Source organism: Panthera leo, chromosome A2 (assembly GCF_018350215.1).
Source record: "Panthera leo isolate Ple1 chromosome A2, P.leo_Ple1_pat1.1, whole genome shotgun sequence".
Classification (NCBI taxonomy): Eukaryota; Metazoa; Chordata; class Mammalia; order Carnivora; family Felidae; genus Panthera; species Panthera leo.
In genome coordinates, this window is record NC_056680.1 from 26,454,877 (window position 1) to 26,476,059 (window position 21,183).

The following is a 21,183-nucleotide window of genomic DNA, read 5'->3' on the forward strand; positions in this document are numbered from 1 at the left end:
TGTCTTATTTATTTAAGTATTTAAATTATGTAGGGGCACCTGGGTGGCTCAGTCGGTTAAGCCTCTGACTCTTGATTTTGGTTCAGGTCATGATCTCATGGTTTGTGGGTTCACCACATCGGGCTCTGAGCTGTGCAGCCTGCTTGGGATTCTGTCTCCCTCTCTCTCTGTCCCTTCCCCACTCACTATCTATCTCTCAAAATAAATAAAAGTAAACTTTAAATATGTGAATATGCAATAAATAGATATTAAACATGTAAATATGTAATAAAAGGATATTAAAATGATAAACTGAGGACAGAAAAAAAATCAATAAAAGCAGAGTACATTTTAAAGACATTATCTGATGTCTTAGAATATGTATCTTACATTCAGTTTCAGTAAGCTATTCCCTACTCTTCCATTTGTAGCCACAAAGAACCAAACATCTAGTTATTCCCCAAATTTGGTATTTTTTAATCTTTTTTTTTTTGTTTTTAATTTATATATATATATATATATATAGAGAGAGAGAGAGCTTAAGCAGGGGAGGGGCAGAGGGAGAGAGAGAGAGAAGTGTGGATCCCTACCCTGGGATCATGACCTGAGCCAAAATCAAGAGTCTCACACTCAACCATCTGAGCCACCCAGGTGACCCTGGAACAGATTTTAATTCAGTCTCGCTGCTAGATAGTGCTAACTCTTCTCTAACTTACAAAAAAAAAAACAACAGGGGCACCTGAGTGGCTCAGTCGGTTGAGCATCTGACTTTGGCTCAGGTCATGATCTCACAGTTGGTGGGTTTGAGCCCCTTGTTGGGCTCTGTGCTGATAGCTTAGAGCCTGGAGCCTGCTTTGGATTCTGTGTCTCCCTCTTTCTGCCCCTCCCCCACTCACACTCTGTCTCTTAAAAATGAATAAATGTTAAAAAAAATAAAAAAACAACTCTTGTTTAATTTTCTATAATTGTTATATACAATTGGCAGTGGGATTTCTTTGAACAAAAGACCCTCTACTAATTCATTTCCATCATATTTCAATAATAAAAACATGTACCATCTATTTAAAACAGATTGGCCTTAAAAATAGGTTGGTTAAGCACAGAAGGTATAATTATGCATCTTTGGGCCACAATCTTTGGATCATTCTGGGATTCCATTTTGTATATGACATGGGCAGAAGTTAGGAGCTTTTGCAATAAAATATTTATTAAGCTCCTTCTATGAGGAAGGCATTTTCTAGGCACCATATAAGATACACAGGAAAGAACATGGGCACTGACCTCGGGAGGCACAAAGTCTTAAAGGCAAAAAAAGCATAAAGCAGAGAGATAGATACCTACAAAAGTAATAATTTCATAAGGTAGAAGGCAGTAAATATCATTCCAAAAGTTTCAGATGTACTATTATGAGAATTTAGAGGGATGCATCAAAAGTTAGATGTTTGCTACATCATTTTAAAAACACTTTAAAAATAAAATTATTATAAGAAGTCTATTTTTTGCACCTGTGGGTGGGTCAGAGTACAGCCTTTTCTTCCCCCCCAGTAGTTTACTCAGGTGTAAAATTATTTCTTTTTGCTTGGCATGAGCGGTGATTACATACACAGAAATACTGATGAGCTGTGTATGGACATTCATCTCACATTTTTCCTAAGATATGCCCTGGTTGGGAGATGGGCCGAGGAGGACAGATTTAGCTGTATTCCCTGGTGAGCATTCTCCTGGTTGTACTGTATTTCCACGGTATTGTTTCTATGCTATTTTAAATATATGGAATAGATAAATAACTGGAGAATCTGGGCAGAGTGAAAAAGGCTTGCTTACTTTGGCTGCCCCAGAACCAATTCTGGTTTACCCCAGATTCTGAAAGGGAATTAGGATAAACGAGAAAGGGAAGAGATATAGGAGAATAATACTTTGATTTAAATTGGGTCGGCTTCTCTTTTAGGGAGGAAATAAATAGAGAATAAAACCTAGTAATGTATTTTCTAGGAGTGGTACACTGGCAAAGCCCTATTCCTTTCTTTAGCAACACTTTGATTTACTAAAATAGATGATATACATATAGATGATATTTATTGATTTCGTAAATGTAATACCTTTGGGCTCGACATGCTGTTTGATTAATTTTTTCTTATATAACATATGCATTTGTTATATGCATTAGAAGTTAGCTTACTACGACCTGATTGAAAAACAACCACTCTTTCCCCTTTGGTTTACCACTCAGCTACTGAAAACCTGTACAGCAATTGAATATAATTTGTCAGAGTGGTAAAGAAATTGTCATGCCATTTTCACATTCCAATCATCTGTTCATCTGTTTCTCAGAAGAACAAATACAAAATGCTTTTGATTTAACTTAATATATTTTTTTTAAAAGTCCCAAATCTCTTGAACCGTTTGTCTTCTGGGCTCAGAGGCATTTGTTTGTTAAATATTCAATCACGCCCCAGTGCTGGGAACATCAATAGAGTTTGCCTGATTAACTGTAGCACAGCATATGTACGCTGAAGATGAGAATGATTTCCCCAAGGACCAGCACTTCCTCTGCTGAACTATGTTTCTTAAAAGGACATGCAGATGGGCATTTGGACAATAATTTCTGGACGCACAGAATGGATTGTTCTTGCTGAGCTGTAATTTTAAAAAGATAATTTTAATGACTCTTGAGGGCCACCTACTTGGAGCAGATGGGACCCAGGCTCTTTGTATCAAAACTTTAATGTTGAGTGAGTCAGGATGGAACTCTGTTTTAGCCTTTGTGAAAGTGGATAATCATATTTATTTATATTTCAATTGATTTTTTAATTCAGCCCACCGTGAAAAAACATCTTCTATAACATTTTTAAAAGTTCTATAAAAAAACATGTCTGCAATATTCCAAACACACCTTTGATGGCAGTTCTGAATTTGTAATTTAGGTGGAGTCAGCAGGAGTTTTTACTTTTGTCCAATGTTTTAGTGACTAAATGTATGAACTGACAGCATCTTTTAGTTGGGACATTAGCGCTAGCAGCCAATAGAGATGATATAGGTATATACTTCAATTGTCACCTAAAGAGCACAATTATTTACATAGATACAGTTAAAGACATGAGTCATAACAGAGTGAGGAAAATAATTTCTTCTTGGGGCACCTGGCTGGCTCAGTGGGAGGAGCATGTGACTCTTGGTCTCAGGGTCATGAGTTCGAGCCACACGTTGCATGCAGAGATTACTTAAAACTAAAATCTTGGGGCACCTGGATGGCTCAGTCAGTTAAGTGTCCAACTCTTGATTTCTGCGCAGGTCAAGTTCCCACAGTTCGTGGGATGGAGCCCCATGTCAGGCTTTGCTCTGACAGCATGGAGCCTCCTTGGGATTCTCTCTCTCCTCTATCTCTGCTGCTCTCTCTCTCTCTCTCTCTCTCTCTCAAAATAAATAAATAAATAAAGATTTTAAAAAATCTTAAGGGGCACCTGGGCGGCTCAATTGGTTGAGTGTCCCACTCTTGGGTTTCAGCTTAGGTTGTGATCCCAAGGCTGTGGAATTGAGACCCTCATTAGGCTCCATGCTGAGTGTGGAGCCTGCCTGCAATCCTTTCTCTCTCTTTTCTCTGTCCCCTCCCCCTCGCTCTTTCTCTCCTCTGCCCCTCATCCCCACTCGTGCTCTCTCTCTCTCTCAAATAAAAATAAATAAAATCTTAAAAAAAGATTATTATCTTCTTTGATGATAATAAGATTGACCACTCAAATGTATCTTAAAGGTCTTCACTAACAACCATCCCCAAGAAGTATTTTTACTTCCACCTCTTGAATTTTACAGGAAACTATTAAAGTAATACAGTTCTCTCTGGGTGGCAAAGATAACTGATAGTGGTAACTTATAATGCATTTTACTAACTAGTTTATAAGGAAGTAAAATGAAAAGAAGATGTAAGTGTTTCTAACAGGTAATTAATCTGCAACATGCTTGATATTAAAAGGGGTTGGGCAAATTATTTTTGTAAATATCTTTACCTATAGCCAATGATGCTTCACAGACAAATCATAGCAGAAGTTAGAAGGACTCTACGGGATGGGCAAACACCATCATGTGAATATTTGGGGAAAATGATGAGACTCCTTTGTTTAAGACAGAAACATATTTTTCTATAAGTTAAGACTTCATGCTCTTTTAGCTGATAACAATTTAAAGATTTCTTGTGGAAACTCTATCCACAATCAAATATTTACCTGCAAGATGTTTATCTTTTAGCAAAAGTGGCATAATGATATTCTAAGCAGACGAGAGTTTTATAATGTTTTTACTTGCCTACAAAAATGAAGAAACAAGTCACAAGAACCAAGGGGCCTGTGACTTCTGCAGAGAAGAAGAGAGCTTCAAAAGATAATAATAAAGACATATAGGGGCTCCTGGGTGGCTCAGTCAGGTAAGCGTCTGACTTCAGCTCAGGTCATGATTTCTCCGTTCATGAGTTTGAGCCCTGCATCGGGCTCTGTGCTGACAGCTCAGAGCTTGGAGCCTGCTTTGGATTCTGTGTCTCCCTCTCTCTCTCTGGCCCCCACCACCCCCTGCTTGTGCTCTGTCTCTCTGTCCCTCAGTCTCTCAAAGGTGAATAAATGTTAAAAAAAAATTCTAAAGATAATAGTAAAGACATATAGATGTGAACAGCCTTAAAAAGTTTCTCATGCAAATTAAGTATTAAATTTGCCTGGTAGGTTTACAGAATATGTTATGTTGTAATTCATAATATACAGGAATAAAAATGCAAGGCCATATATTCAAAATAGAGGCCTTCCATTTTTTCCCCAACACATACATTGACATTTAAAAGTTTTTAAAGGCTACACAGAATTATAAGCAGCCTCAAATGGAGTAAATATTCTTTCTATTTTGTGTATGTATGTGTGTGTGAGAAAGTAATTCAAATTCATTAGTTAAGTGCACAGGGGTGAATGTTTTGTAGATGAACTCAGAAATCTAAACTATCAGGAAAAAAATAGAACGAAACAGCTTAACTGCTGAGTGTTAACAAAAAAGTACCTTGAAAGCAAAAATAATGGGAAAGCTGACAGGGAGGACTAAAAGGGTCCTTTTACGCCGTTGTTGGTGAATTTGTTCTCTGCAGCCCTCTATGGAGTTAGATGGGGAGAAGATCTGGAAGCTTCCGCTAATTTGAATTCTCTAAGTAGTCAGTCTACATAATTCATGTCCAACTATGGATAATTTTTTGGCTTAATGTTCCAATTTGGATTGTGATACAGGACAAATTACCTGGCCTTGCAAGTATCTACTTTAGTGTGTGATACACAGCCAGAGTTTTGGGGAAAAAAATGATGGTATTTCCAAATGAAAAATTAAGTTAGGGGAGTAATAAAATATTAATATAAAGCTAACTATCTCAAGTTGTAAACCAGGCGTATACTCAAAGCCACGTTGGGAATAATGGCATAAAATACAATGTAGAGATGATAACAGTAACAGGCTTTTTTTCTTTTCAGATGCTGCAATAGTGTGAAAGGAGCTTTCAAGGATAATTCACTTTACATGGTAGTCTTGATTTTATAGTTATATATTTCCATAGTGTGCTTTTCAAATAAGAAGTACAAACTCAAAATTAATTGAGTATCAGAAATATTAGTATACATGGCTGCCTAGGGAATAAAATATATAGTACAGCAAAGAGAAGAGCATATGCAAAAAAAGAAAACTTATAATTTTGAGGCTCTCACACTAATGAAGATCTCAGATGTGAATTAATGAATAGGCACTTAAATTACAAAATCAATATATCACTGAAAGCTTATTTTAATTAGCCTTTACTATTGTATGTGTACTTTCCCTCTAGCTATCATAATAACACGATTTTATTTTGCTTAGTTTACATACTACTGAGTATACCTAATTTCCCTTTAAAAATACTCAATGGTCTACCATCAAATAAAGTCTTTTAACTACAAGTTACAAACCTAAAGCATAGTAAGTAATGTAATTATACTCATTTTTCCACCGTTATTTATAACATAACATTGTTTTCCTTAAGTATAATTATGTTACTCTAAGGATATAACGTTCTCAAATAATTCAACTAATATAGTAAGGATGCCTAAACTAACCGAACTGATTTTTCTTCGAAGACTATATGTAAATAAACATTTGAAATATGTAATCCAATTTCCCATTGACTTACACAATTAATAAATGGGAGAAGTAATCCTACAGAAAAAGAAATGACCAAAAAAGCCCCAAACAAAACAATTTGATAAAGAAGGGATCATCACAAATTCTAGAACTCATTTAAATACAACCCGACATTTTTGTTGGTCATGTTTTCTATTTTAGTTTGTGTCTTGTTCTTGCCTCTAACAACAAACCCTAAAGCCTGTATATGACAAGGCTTCTGCCCTTCTCTCTGGCTGCCACTGTTAGCAGGCTCCCACTAAAGGTGGGCCAGGACCAGTGTTAGCAATGAGATGGTCCGAGTATAGGCTCTAGCCGTATGCTACTGGTCATTTTGATGGTCGTGGCACAGGGGTGACCAGATAGCTATGCCTCTCAGAGCTTGGGTAATGCATGATACATTTATTTTCGATTTTGTATAGTTGGTAATTAGCATATGTCTGCATAATAAACAATGAAAAATGTAAGGAGTAGCTAATAGCAAAAGAAAGCACATAAAGTGATAAGTTAAAATATTCAGAACTAGTATTCATTTTCCCATGAAGCTCTATTGCTTCTTGTCAAGACTTTTCCTTCATACAGACAGAAGAGGTAAGTTCCTCATGTCGTGATATTTAAAGGGCAGTTTCCCATAAAACTTCTTTCAAAGTTTTCCAGGGAAGGAACTAATAATTCCCACCTGCCATGAAATTTCCACCATTACAGGAATTCTTTTGGTTTAGGTAAGAAAGATGGTGCTGTGCACATGGGAAAAGGATGGGCTATCGTGTTAATGAAATGATATTAATTAACTTATCAGACTAGCCAATTAAGACTGCAGAAGAATTGACAGCTGGGATGGAGGAGATACTAGATGCTGAAGGCAAATCTCTATTTTATAATTTTTATACCTTAACGTTATTCAGGGTGAAAGGGACAAAGACGTCCTGAGCACAATTTGATACGCTGGCATAAAATATAGTATTTATGCAAAAAGGGATTTATAGTAGGTTTGTTTGGTATGACTAATAGTTTCACCACACTCAGAAGCACATATTATAGAAAAAGGATTCCCCCATGCACTTTGCTATGGAAACTCATTAAAAGTTGCAAAACACCATAGTTATTGCCTGAATACTCTCATCACATTCTCAACTGGCTCTGAAGGTAGGAGCTCTGAACCTAACCTGCATGCTACTGTCCGAATGGGGATCCTTGAGTTATAACTTGAAAAAAATTTTTTTTGTAAGCATACACAAAATTTTTTCTAATTATTATTATATAAGCATTATATTACATATAATCTAATATATTTATATTTATAAATATATTTATTATATAATTTATTAGATATAATAATTATTATATAACTTTAATATAGAAATGATTTGTATAATTTCTCTAAACCGTAACTTGACTGTAATCTGCTTTTAAGATAATTATTTTTCACAGAAAATATGAATGCCTATCATTAGAGCACAAAACTAAAGGAACTTCACAAATAAATTCATTTTATACGGGGAAAAAGAGTTACTGGATTAAGTTTTAAGCAAATGTTTCAGAACTACTTTCCATTTGGTCTATAACGAGTTGTTTTTTTTTTAAACTTTATGTGAATTTACCAATTTGTAAGATATGTTTGTATTCTAAATAACCGCAAACAGAAAACCCTGGGTAAGGCAAGTCCCAGCACTAATCCATGATTCATTATCTAGACTTTAATTGGCACAACTCTTGAAATTCTGGGACCATATGGAAAATAATGAGTCCTAATAGGTCTAAGGTGGAGAGATGGCAGGGGAGTAAGGAAGCCAGAAAACTGTCAATTCGGAATGCTTGGCCACTGCAGCACAATTCCCCCAGAGAGCCAGAACAACATGTTCTCAATGTCTTACTGGTCTCGCCATCATACAACTAAACTGCGTGTTACTTCTCATTCTGTGAGGCAAAAATTAAAGCGAAAAAACAAAAACAACCCCAAAACTGGTTTCCATAATTAAAAATGAAATTGGCTGACTGCTAATAAAAAAGGCAGCAATTTAGAGTTACCATAACAACCTGAGGCAACTGTTGACTGACACTGCAATCTGCTGCATTTTTATAAATAGCAGTTGATTTCTCCTCTTTCATTTCAACTGGTTTTAGCGCTCATTGGAGCTAATGCAACAACTGCGTTTTAAAACGACTGCACTTATCAAGCGGTGTTACCTCTTCGCTGCTGTCACCGCCATAAAAATCATCCTCCGATTCAGTGTCTCTCCTTGTCACACTGGTATCCTCTTTTAGATCCAAAATAAATGGGCACCCCTCTGGGGACAGAGTTTGAGTTTTTCCATGAGGTGCTGATCGCGGTCTTGATGAAAAAGTGAAAATGTTCTTTGGAACAGCCTGGGTTTCCTCTGCCAGTTGGTCACGTTCACTTTCCTTGCTGGCTTCTAGCCACAGGTGTGAAGCGTGGCGGGAGTCCTCATCTAGAAGGAGAGACTGTCTGCTGGACGCCAAATGGGAAATGTGATCATTTTCAGGAAATATCCACTCATCTGACATTTGAAAAAGATGACAAAAATTAGAGGAGTGTTCCAGAAGTGTTATATTAGGCAGGTGGTTAGTTCAAAATTTCTTGTGTTGAAACAGGGATTTATTAAATAATGCAGAAGTCAAGGAATGCAATCTATCCACATCCTGTAACCTGCTAACATTTAACCCCATAGATCAGAGCCTACAGCTATGGGCAACTCATTTGCACTTTCTCTCCATCTGAGTTGAAGTACCGGCCGGGAAATTTATAAGTCTGAAATAATTATCACCTGTCTTGCAGCAAGCTCTTTATAGCACAGCCTCATCAATTTGATATTCCAGGGGGGAGGAAATCTTCCAAATTTAAAAGCGTTTGAGTAACTAATATCTTCTTTTACCTGTAGGAGGGCAGGGCATTTAACAAGTTTCTTTAAATAAAATATCTGGGCATTGTTCAGATTATAAATCATGGAGGAGAGGAAACCATGAAGAGGTTAACAGGCTTTTCTTTTCCCTTTCACTGACTGAAGCGGGGGCAATTCATAGACTAAACTGAATAGACTTTTCAAGTAATAGTAAATCCACAGAAATACTTGTTAATGTGACTGGTGATTTCTGCTGGTGAAAAAGTTCTTTATGTTTAACTATAGGAGGGAATGTTTTCATACAAAAATCTTTTTGCACAACATTGTTTTTGTTAAAAATACTGAATACTACACCACTGAGATACATTTATATCAAAACTTTAAAAAATCTTTTAAAAAGTAGAGTTGATGTACAATGTCACATTAGTTTCAGGTGTATAACATAGTTTAATCTTTTATGTAACACTGAGGTAGATTTTTATAGCTATGATCCAGGCAAATTGGAACAAATATTTACAATGAATATCATTAAAAGCATGCTTATTTTCTTTAGAATGATGGCAGGAAAAAGTCACATTTTCTCAACTTAGTCTATTTTCCTTAAAATTTACTTTTTTCCCTCCTACATTATGTCAATGGTGAAAATCTTACAAAAATCTGCGTTCAGCAGAACCAAAATGTGGACATGGTCATTTTATCCTGACTCTGGAATCTGGCTACATTTATCTTCACAAGGAAAGTAACCAAGATTTGCTGACTTGAAACTCTAAAGCCTACATCAGGAAACCAACAAAGAAAAGACCTTTAATAAAAATAACATTAATGGCACAAATGAAATTGTATTCAGCATAATGTATTCACTGGTTGTGTAACTTAGCACTATCATTATATAACATAACTTGCCTATAGAAAGAGTAACAAATGTACATTTCTTAGGGAACTCCTACAAGGGACAAGGCTTTCACATTTTCTGTAGGTAAATGGCCAACAGCAGGCTGAATCTATGTCATCAGACCACATTCACAGGGGATGTGGAGACTCCTGGGTCAGTGTGCTGTGAGCAGGTGAAATAAACAGATTCACTGGGCTGTCCTCTTTGGGACAGCAAAGTCTTTCGCGTGGTGCTAAGAACATAGCACATGCTTTGTAAACTCTGTAGATGCTTTATTAATAAGTAAATGTTGAAAAAGATTTAAAAAAAACCTAATGTGTTGCATTACATACATGGATCCGTAAAGAAAATTGGAGGAAAAGATACTGGGAATCTTCATTATGTAATTAAACAACGTGCATGACCTATTGCCAAACATATTATTAACTGTCAAAAAGTCAAAGTCAAAGGAGTGTTTTTACACCAAACGGACTCTAATTATCTCACCGCCACATGCTTTTTTGGAATTTGTAGTTTTACCTCAAAGTATTTCCATATCAATTGTAATGAATAATTTGGTGTGTTTTCTTAGGAAAATATGTAAATTACTGTGTAATCACAATATTGCAGCAAACAAGATAAATGCAAGAATGATCACCTAAACATCTAATTAGTTTTTCTACACAGTCAGATTTATGCTAGAGACACTAATTGCGCCTAACATTTTAATGAAGGTTTCAACATTGCATAAATAAGACTGACAAACTACAAACAATTTTCATTTATTTTCCCTTTTCCCTTGCTCAGAACAATTCGCCTTTGTAAAAGTACCACACACCTGCTAGGCAAGATATGTTGATGGGCTCAATGTGCTAGACTCCAACCATCTCCATTATAAAGAGGATGGGGGACTTGTAACAATAGGTAATCTTTGGGGATGGTGATGATGTCATGTTAAAACTTTGGAGTTTCAAACTTTCCTTCTGATGCATTGAAACTTGAACATAAAAATACCCTTTCATCCCTCAAAGTCTGACATGCAAGTGGGGTTAAAAGGAGATTTATGAAAAATGATAGATTTTTAGCAAGTGACTGAATCACAACTTTTCAAAATGACTGGGTTTGAAATGTTCGACATACTTAGATTTTATTCATTATTAACGATTCTGGGGTGCCAACCTGCTTGATCAGGAGACTGTGGTGCTGGAGAGCTTGGGTTCATCTCTGCTTTCTGTTGGGACACACTGTTGAGGGGGGTTGTCGCTTTATCTTCATTCCTGTTATTTCCTGAAGAACAGCCTTTATTGGAATAAATATTTTCCACTATGTTATTTTTGATTTTTTAAAAAAGTTATTTTCAAAGAACACTATTAACATGGGGTACTTTTCTACATGACTATTGAAAAGCACATCAGAGGTGACAATACAGATTATATGCAGTTTTTTTTTTTCTTTTCCACTAGAATGTTTTAAAGATGAACTCAGCTGCATTTTTGTAGCGGTTCATCTTTAAACTCCTTGATATTTGCATGGGGGACATTTTAGATTTAAGTTTTACAATATGCAATAAAAGGAATTCCAAAACCCGTATCATTTTTAAAAGGTCTATATTTTCCCCTTTGGTTCCACATAAAATGGAGTGTATTTACTTTAAATTACAACTCTTGCTGAAACAGACTCTTTTAAACCAAGCTCTTTCCTTCAGCATCTTAAGAAAATGGACACAATTAATTTTTCTATCATTTTATAAAAATAACACAAATCCTAACAAGTTGAATTTCAGCGTACCCAAGAACCCTACATTTTTGAGAAATTATGGTAGCAGATGAGTACAAGACATACTCTGGGCTTGACTCAGGGTAACTACTGCATGTGCAGACAAATCTATCCTTGCATTACCTCAAATCCAGTATTCAAAGGGATAACTATAATAGCCATCTAAATTTATCTAATGCTTTACTGGTTGCAAACAGTTGAAATTTTAACCTACATTATATCAGATGGCATAGAGTCAAAAGGGAGAGACAGTAAATGTAAAAAAAGATGAATATGCATATCTGAAAAGGGCTCAATTTAAAAAGAAGAGATATAAATGAAACATGAAAAATTACGAGTTAAGTTCAATTTTAGGAAAGTCTGCAGGAAGAAACCTCCCCTATCAAATTTGGGCCGTTTCTAAAAAACAGTAATTTAAGCTTATTCAGCCTTTGAGAGTAGAAAGTAGGAAGTCCTTTATTTCTGCGGTACTGTCTATTTAATCCAGCAAATCTTCGTTAGGGCTCTAGAGCAATTCTTTTGCAGAAAATTTGATTTCCATAATCCCTGTAGAAAAGATATTTATATTTTAAATGAATTGGTTCGTAATCCTTTGAAATTTACAACCTGCAGAGAGAGATTCCATTGTTCTGAATAATATACAGATATAAGATAGTATTGAATTAGGGTCGTACCTCGGTGTGCCTCTGTCCTTTCTCTGTTGGTGCTTTTTAATCGTAATCTTCTCCTGTTATTATTCTTATCTGCTGATGGTTCTTGAGGGGGATGTGGGTGCATAACATGCAGATCAGCTGGTATGTTTTCATATCAAAGAACAAAAAGCCAGAACAGAAAGTAGTATATGGTTTGAAATAACTCAGTAAATATAATTAGAGCCATAATGAGAATGTTCTCGTATCATTTTGACCTCATGCAAAGCTATATCAAAAGCATAACTTATTCCTTCATGGAAAATAGGTATTTATTCCTACTCCAATATTAGGATCATATGAGGCTTTCAAAATTACTAACACATTTTATTCTTGTAACATAACCTTACAGAGAGCTATAGGTAATTTGGTTAATGTTAATCACACAACACGCTGTATTAAAAAACATAAAAAATGGAACTGATAGCTAATACAGAAAAATAATTTCTTCCTTTAAAAGAAGAGGTAGATAAATTTCTAAAGAACCATGGAGAACTGAGATTAAACCTGAAAAATAATTCTTAAGTGTAATTTAATTATGTAATAGTAATAATAATAATACTCATAGTAGCACTTAATAATAACTGAATGTTTAATTTCTTGGCACAATATGGTGTATTTGACTGATTTTTCTTCTTGAATCCTCACAAAGACCATGTGAGGCAGTCATTACTACTATAGTGCCAGCAGTAATTTTATCCCCATTTTATAGATGAGGAAACCGAGGCCCACAAGGTTTGGGAAATTTGATTAAGGTCTCACAAATGGTGGTAGAGTTGGGACTAAATATCTGTGTTATTCATTTCTTTATCTCAGTTTTGTATTGCATGGGAAATATAGTCTGTAATAATGATCATTAATCTCTAAAGCAAATAAAATGAACACAAGTGCCCCCCTTTTCAACTCTCACAAAAGTCAGACATGCAAGAATGGAAAAACTGACAGTGAGTGGTAAGCCTTTGGTGCTGGTCTCAATCCTTTCCAATGATTACAAATTTCAAATCACTTTGCCTCTTTGTTAGCCATGAACCTTCAATCTATAAAATGGGACAAAAATCTCCTCTTCACCAACAGGGTTCTTTTTACATCAACAAGAGAAAATAAAAAGCACTTTATAAATGGAAGAGATTAGTTAAAAGATATAATTAAGAAAACTTAAAATGCAGGTGGAGTTCTCAAAATATAGTGACAGTAGAATGCTATATTATTTCCTTGCCAATCATCATAAAATAAAAACACAGGGTACTGTGGCAATTTGAAATAGTGGAATAAAGAGAATAATAGGTTCTAGATGATAATATATGTATAAATTTGAAACATACTTCAAAATCCGCCATCTTTTTCATTTTTATTTATTTAATTATTTTTTTTCCATATTTTTCATTTTTAAATGATAATTCTCTGGATGTAAGATCTAGTCAAGAATATAACTTCGAATTTATCTTCACAAGAACATTTCTAACTGTTTTCCCCTAGCTATCAAAACTTATGCCTGGTGGCTCAGTAAGTTAAGCGTCTGACTTCAGCTCAGGTCATGATCTCATGGCTTGTGAGTTCGAGCCTCGCATTGGGCTCTGTGCTGACAGCTCAGAGCCTGGAGCCTGCTTTGGATTCTGTGTCTCCCTTTCTCTCTGCTCCTCCCTAGCCTGCTCTCTCTCTCTCTCTCTCTCTCTCTCAGAAATAGATACACATAAAAAAAATTAAAAACAAACTTATGCACGATTCTTACCATGAATAGGTACGGTCTGCTTTATTTGGCGAATATTTTCTTTATCTCTTTGCTCCTCCGACTCAGGTATCAGTGAGGCTGACATTTCTGCACTGCTAACACAGTTCTCTGCCATAGACTGTTGGCATGATCGGTTATTTCTGGACCCAATGGATCTTATTGTCTATAAGGAAAAGGAATTATCTGCACATTTTTAAATATGGGAATTGCATTTATTTCCTGTAGAATATACACAGATTAATAATATTTGGGCAACTAAAATGTGAGGAAAAAAAACTAGAGGAAATGAATAGATTAGAAAGTTGGTGGAGAGGAAAATTATAGTAGAAAATTGGAAAGGAATGGAAGGAGAAATATAACATGAGATAAAACAGAAGTCAAGCGCGTCTTCTAGACACAAGTTAAAATGTGCTTATTTGATACATTCCATCTTTAGTAGGTAGGCGGTGAGTTGAAAATTTCTGTATATGTCTGAAATTCGGAGGAAATTAAAAATAAAAATATAACATTTGAGGATCTGGTTGTTGTAAGGTGTCTGGTGATGATCCAATTCCTTTTTGAAGGAGAGACCATAAAATGTGCTCACATATATTTGTCTTTAAGTTTTGTGAACACAGTTAATGAAAAGAATACTCAGAAATGTTAATTGTGTTGATATGGCAAAAATAAAACAGTTTTGAGGTTTTTTTAAAAATCCAGAATTTGTTCCAAATTTATTCAAGCCTTCTGCTTTTGGCATGTAGTCTGTCTCCTTCTTCCCCAACCCCCAACCCCTGCACTGGGGAAAAAACCCTTCCCTTCCCATGCCTCTCACGCTTAGATGAGCTCTTCAAATCTTGCTCCTACCTCACTGGATATCCTCATGTTATTTCTTCTGCCAGAGAGTGGAGGTGGTCCAAGTACTCTGGATCCAAAGGCGATATGACAAACATCGTGATTTTTACTGGTACGCACACTGCCTGTTCCCTTGTTAATGAACTGATCTGTTTTGTTTAAGGAAGGCAATAATAGTCCATTAATGGATATAATGACTAGTACCATGTTGCAATGTTTCTGAAAATACAATCCAGGTGTCACATGATCCAAATTCCACTACAGGGCACTTATAAAAAATGCAGATGCTGAAGCCTAACATCAGATCTACCAGATCTGTAGAATTAGCATCTTAGGGAGGGGAGGCAGAAATCTATAATTTTAACAAGCTCTCCCAAATAGTTCTTATGCTCACAGTCATTTGAGGACCACTGCCACAAATATTTTGCCTCAAAAAAAGAGAGGAGGAGGGAGAGAAAAGAAAGAACAGTTACTAAAAAATACATCCTAGTAAGGAAGTAGTTTAAATAAAACTAAGTCAAGTGAACAAATATTTGATTGAGCACTCTCTTGAGCACATACTAGAGGTTATCAGGGACACAAAATAGATAAGATATACTGCTTGCCCTCGAGGAGTCTGGAGGGAGGTGATAGTACAACAAGTAACCATAACATAAAGCAGACCAGTGGGAATGAAGAATAAGTGACCTCTTATACCTCAAATAATTAAAATTAGAATTACCCTACAATCCAGTAATCACACTACTGGGTATTTACCCCCCAAATACCAATACATTAATTCAAGGGATACCTGCACCCCTATGTTTATTGCAGCATTATTTACAATAGCCAAACTATGGAACTATGGAAGCAGCCCAAGTGTCCACTGATAGATGAATGGATAAAGAAGATGTGAATTATGTGTATATATATATATATATATATATATGTGTGTGTGTGTGTGTGTGTGTGTATATACACACACATATATATATACACACATATATATATACATATATATACACACATATATACACACACACACACATATATATATATATATATATATATATATATATACACACACTAAGTTACTAAATATTATTTAGTGTTAAAAAAGAATGAAATCTTGCCCTTTGCAACGACATAGATGGAGCTACAGAGTATTATACTAAACAAAATAAGCCAATTAGAGAAAGACACATACCATATGATTGCACTCATATGTGGAATTTAAGAAACAAAACAAATAAGAAAAGGGGTCAGTAAAAAAGAGAGGGACAACCAAGAAACAGATTATTAACGACAGAGAACAAACTGATGATTACCAGAGGGGAGGTGGGTGGGGGAAGGGTGAAATAGGGGATGGGGATTAAGGAGTGCACCTCTCACGATTAAAAAAAAAGAAAAAGAGTAAGTGACTTCTTGAATGGACCTTGAATGACATAAGATTTCAAGAATGAAAGATGTGGGGTGCCCTAGACAGAAAAAAGTGTCTGAATAAACACAAGGAAGAGTGAACTGGTAGGGTATCCTTGGGGAATGAAATTACCAGTTTAGCTGGAAGGATGAGTTTGGGTCACAATGAACAGAGCCTTAAAATGCTAAGAGCCAATTTTAAATTTGGTTAGGCAACAGGGTATCATTGAAAGTTTTGTGGGAGAAAGAGAACAAATTGGTTTCACCTCCAGGATAGGGCAGATGTGATTACCAACCCTTGCTGTCTTTCCCTTCTGGGCATACAGCTACATTACATTTTGAGCCTTCTCTGCAGTTATATGGGTCATGTGACTGAGTTCTGGTTAATGAGACCATAAGAAGTGAAACGTGAGAAGTGTAAACTAATTCCTGGCCTCTAAAACCCCCTGCATAATCCCCAGTAATCTCTCTGCCCTCATCTCTTGACAAGATGAAGAAGATCCAAGGGAGGACTTTAAGGCTCCGAGAAGAATCATTGCATAAAAGGAGCCTTGGTCTCTGAATGACCACATGGAAGGCTGCTGGAGGAACTCCTGAATAGATGAGGCTGTGGGGCTCTTTGTGACTGTAGGTAGGCTTCCCGGACTAAAAGAGCAGGTGAGGGTGATGGTCCTTAAATCAAAAAACTGCCTGCAAGCTAGAAAGTCTTCTGCTCTGCTCACTTGCAAGACAGAACCAACTTGAATATTATGATGTCGGCTCCAAGTAAGTCCACGTTTGTCCCACAGTCCTGGATATACATGAGCTATTGGCCACTTTCTGTCTGATCTATTCCTTGAAAAAATTCCTATAGTTAGCTGGGTGGTCTCTTTAGCCTCTGCTGTAGAGCTATGATTTTACATGTGCTAGAGTTAAAAACCACTCCCCTGAGAAGGCATGAGAAAGGCACAAAAATTAATGAAAGCATGCCACGCTTGGGAAGCTCCAAGTGTTTATTTAGATCTGAGTGGAAGCAACATGTGTGGAAAGATGGGTGTTCTGGGTCTGGTTTTGTGTCTGCAACAGATGAAGCTGAAGGGTTGGGCAAGGGTCAGATTGCTGACATGATATGAGAGAATGTTTGCTGGACAGAAGACTAAAATGGCTGGCAAAGTGGTGAGCAGCTGTACTGTTTCAGTATTCTTCAAATTCTTGAAGCCCTGTTTGGTAGAAGAGAGATTCCATTTGTCCAAAGGGCAAGAACATAACTAATGAGAAGAATTTACTTCAAGGTTTTACTCCAACATAAGGAGCATCTTTCTTTAATTAAGCATGTCTGGTCATGGTGGTGGAGAATTTTCTGTCATTTTGAAGGTGTCCAAGCAGAAGTGTGGGAAGCTATTCTGGCTGTTCTGAGGCAGATTCAGATACCAGATGACTTCCTACTTTCCATTTCTACTTTCCATTTCTAGCCTAGTCCTCTCTTCAGAGCTCTACTCCTTGTCTCCAGTGGCCTTCTTGCTCAATTCCTTTTCCACGTCTCCAAGATGCTTCCAACAGAAAACTTGGTCTAGAGTACGGCACTACAATCCATTGAGTTTGAACAGTTAGGATCTGGGTATCATTCTTGACTCCTCCCTCCACCTTCTCCACAGCCAATCCATGTCCACTTCTCTGTACTGCCTCTGCCAACACTGCAATCCAGGCGATCATCATCCCTCTCCTGGATGATTGCAAAGCCTCTAAGTGACCTACCATGTCTGTTCTGGCTCCCTGTCCCATGCCCTCTCCAAAATGCAGCCAGAGTGGTCTTATGATGGAGGCACTCCTTTCCCTCAAAACTTTTCAATGGCTTCCCTGCTGCTCTTAGGATTAAGAAGAAAGCCCTTAACAGTAGCTGCAAAAACCTACATGTTCTTGCTTCACTTCATACCTTTCACTCTCATTTTCTGCTCTCTCAAAAGACTGGCCTCCTCAGCTCTTCCTGCCTACCAGACCATTTGTGCATGCTGTTCCCCATGGCTAGAAGGCTCTTCCAGTACAGGTATTCCCATAACCTTTCCCTCACATTAATTTAAGTCAAAATTGCCCTTTTACATGTGTTTGTGGGATTCTCTGATAATATATGCTTCAGTAGATATAAACTCAGTAGCTCACTTCTTCACCCCTGAATTGCTAGTCTGGTGCCTGACATGGAGTTATAGATACTTGCTGAGCAAAATGAATAAATCATTAAATGTAATGAATCAAAGGGATGTTGGATTAAATGACTAAATATTTCTTTTTTTTTTTTAACTTATTTTTGAGAGAGAGAGAGAGACAGAGAGAGCACAGACAGAGAGAGAAGGACAGAAGATCCAAAGTGGGCTCTGCACTGACAGCAGCAAGCCTGATGCAGGGCTTGAACCCACGAACCATGAGATGATGACTTGAGCTGAAGTCAGACGCTCAACCACCCAGGTGCCCCAATGACTAAATATTTTTAACTTTGGCTAGAATTTCAGTTTTCATTTTAAGAAAAATCTGTCTGTGAACTGAGGACGAAGACTGGATAGGACTGGACAACTGCCAGGATATGGGGGATGAGAAGGATCAACAATGACCAACACACATTGATAATTAAATGATAATTAAATGGTATGGCTTTCAACAGTAGTAATGCTATGGCACTACAATCAGATGCCTACTCAGATTACATGTGAAATTTTCTAGTGTTAGCAAATAGATTATTGGTTGTATGTACATCTGTGTTTTAAAAGTCATTATAAATATCCATTTGGAGTTAACAAAACCCTGTTAGCCTCTCAGGACCAATAACAGAAAGAAATGACACTCAAATCCCAGGCCAATTGGAAAAATTTGTTATAGAATCTATCATCGTTTGTACCTTTTGTGACCAAGTAGAACAAATCCTGGACTATTGATTTTGTTCTCAAATGTGGATTTTCCCCAGAAAGAGCCACTGAGAGTCCTGAATGTCATGGGAGTTGGCTTGAGCCTACATGGAAATTTTCAGTAATCAGAATAGGAGAATTTTTTTTTTTTTTTTTGGAACTTCCAGTCATGGGAACCATTAGGAATGGGCATATTTTTTGCATATCTTTCTGTTCAAACATCTTATGGGGCAATTTCCTTAATGTTTTTTCTTACTCTTCATATATATGTTCCCCCCAATTAATTTAAGCTCCTTTGAATAGAAAGGCCATTTATTTGGTACTGTATGTATCCCCACCTGTGGAGCCCAGTACAGTACATGGTAGACAATGGATAAATCTCACCACAATTATAAATAGCATTCAAGATTAAAAGGAAGATTTTTTTAGGGGAGGGCATATTTAAAAGGTCATACTGATATAGTTCCAGCTTTAATTCAACAAAATGTACATATTAACTAGTTTGTAGGTATTTAAAAAAATTCCTAAATACCTTGAATTTTTTAGAGGAATATCTTGCTTAGCAGTAGATATCCAGTGACCATTAAAGGTATACCTAAACCTCATATGATACAATTTTCTAACTCACAGAAAGTTAGATATGATCCTCATCTATAGGGTTTCTTTAAAGAGTAATCTATCACTACGCATTTAAATTTAAGTCTATTTTCTAAAATTTACAAATGCTAGTGCATGTTTTTCACAAACCAAAGTATATCAATACTCTCCCATTAGGTTATCTCCTTAGTTAATAGACTCAACTTTTTGGTACAATTAACATATATACATTCTTAAAGCCTGTTTCATTTTAGTAATTCTATTTATAATCATTGTCATGATTCTCTCTGTAAATATGTATCATGCTATTTATCTACTGTAAGAGAATCCTAATTAAAACCTACAAGGGAAAGTAACTTAGACTTTGGTTTCTAAAATAAAAAGTAAAAGGGACAAAGTTTCTATAATGAGAAAAATCTTAATAAAAGAACACTACAAGCAGAAACCCATGCCTTTTGAATTCTAAAGGGAGCTCTTTTAAGAATGATATCAATATGCACAATATAAGGTTAAAAATCACGATTAGATTAAAGTCATGCTCTAGGCGTTTCATTTTCTTGAGTTTGTGGAAAATGAACTTGGTGTAGGTCAGAGATGTTACCATTAATTATTTTGCTATTTTATGAGGGGTACATGCCTTTGTAGTTAGAATATAAAACCTGAGGGTCTACTCTCTAATTGTCTCTTAGAAAAATAAACATTCATTTTTGTCTCAAGATACAATGTTCTAATTATAATAGTCATTTAAGTTTGCAGGGTTTTCAAAGCTTAACCAGAAAAACTTGCTGAATTTTCAACTCTAATCATTGAAGGGTCACGCTCAAGACTTACATCTATTATCTAGCAATCAAATCAGAATTAAACTTGCTACCAGAATCCAGACCTTGAATTGGATTAATTTTTATTTTATTACATGTGCACTGTTATAAAGAATGTCAAAAATACAAAAAGGGCTGTTCTGTGGAGCAATATTATTTTAGACAAGGTGCTTAACCTTTCTAAGCCTCACTTTCTTTCATTAAGATTGAGATAATGACAGTGCTTAAGTTATGGTGCTTTTGTTAGATTGTATGAAACAATGCATGTAACATGCCAAATACTGTGCTTAGTAGGGACTAAATGGTTAGTAAATATGCTATTAATATATTACATCTTGAATAGCATTTAACACTTTACAAAGTCCGTTCATAATCATTTATTTATTCCTTCATTCACCTATCCTTTCAGTAATGATTAGGCATCTGCCCTGGCCAGCCGCTCTAGGCACAGCGTAAGACAGGGAATAAGATGAACACACACCTCCTTCAAGGAGCCCACAGTCTCATGGGGGAGACAGATATTACAGCAAGTCATTCATAAATAACTACATGATTACCAGTGTGATAAGAGGTGTGCAGGAAAAGTTCAGAAG

General features: G+C 36.2%; 1 protein-coding gene across 32 annotated transcripts in view; it reads right to left on the bottom strand.

Annotated features, from left to right (window-relative positions):
• Positions 1–21,183, bottom strand: part of CFAP20DC (CFAP20 domain containing) — a 238,260-nt gene that overhangs the window by 78,541 nt on the left and 138,536 nt on the right. For 27 of the 32 annotated variants that reach the window (XR_006199909.1, XR_006199910.1, XR_006199908.1 and 24 more), the window contains 5 exons: positions 14,917–15,053; positions 14,071–14,233; positions 12,327–12,443; positions 11,056–11,175; positions 8,332–8,663 (listed from right to left, as the gene is read on the bottom strand). Coding sequence is in view for 27 of the 32 variants with exons in the window: in XM_042929841.1 (XP_042785775.1) it covers positions 8,332–8,663; positions 11,056–11,175; positions 12,327–12,443; positions 14,071–14,233; positions 14,917–15,053 (869 nt within the window). In the remaining 5 variants the exon portion in view is untranslated. Of the gene's footprint in view, positions 1–8,331; positions 8,664–8,930; positions 9,039–11,055; positions 11,176–12,104; positions 12,199–12,326; positions 12,444–14,070; positions 14,254–14,916; positions 15,054–19,188; positions 19,280–21,183 lie in introns of those variants that run through there. The other 5 variants (XR_006199911.1, XM_042929831.1, XM_042929857.1 and 2 more) reach the window with 5 other exon arrangements.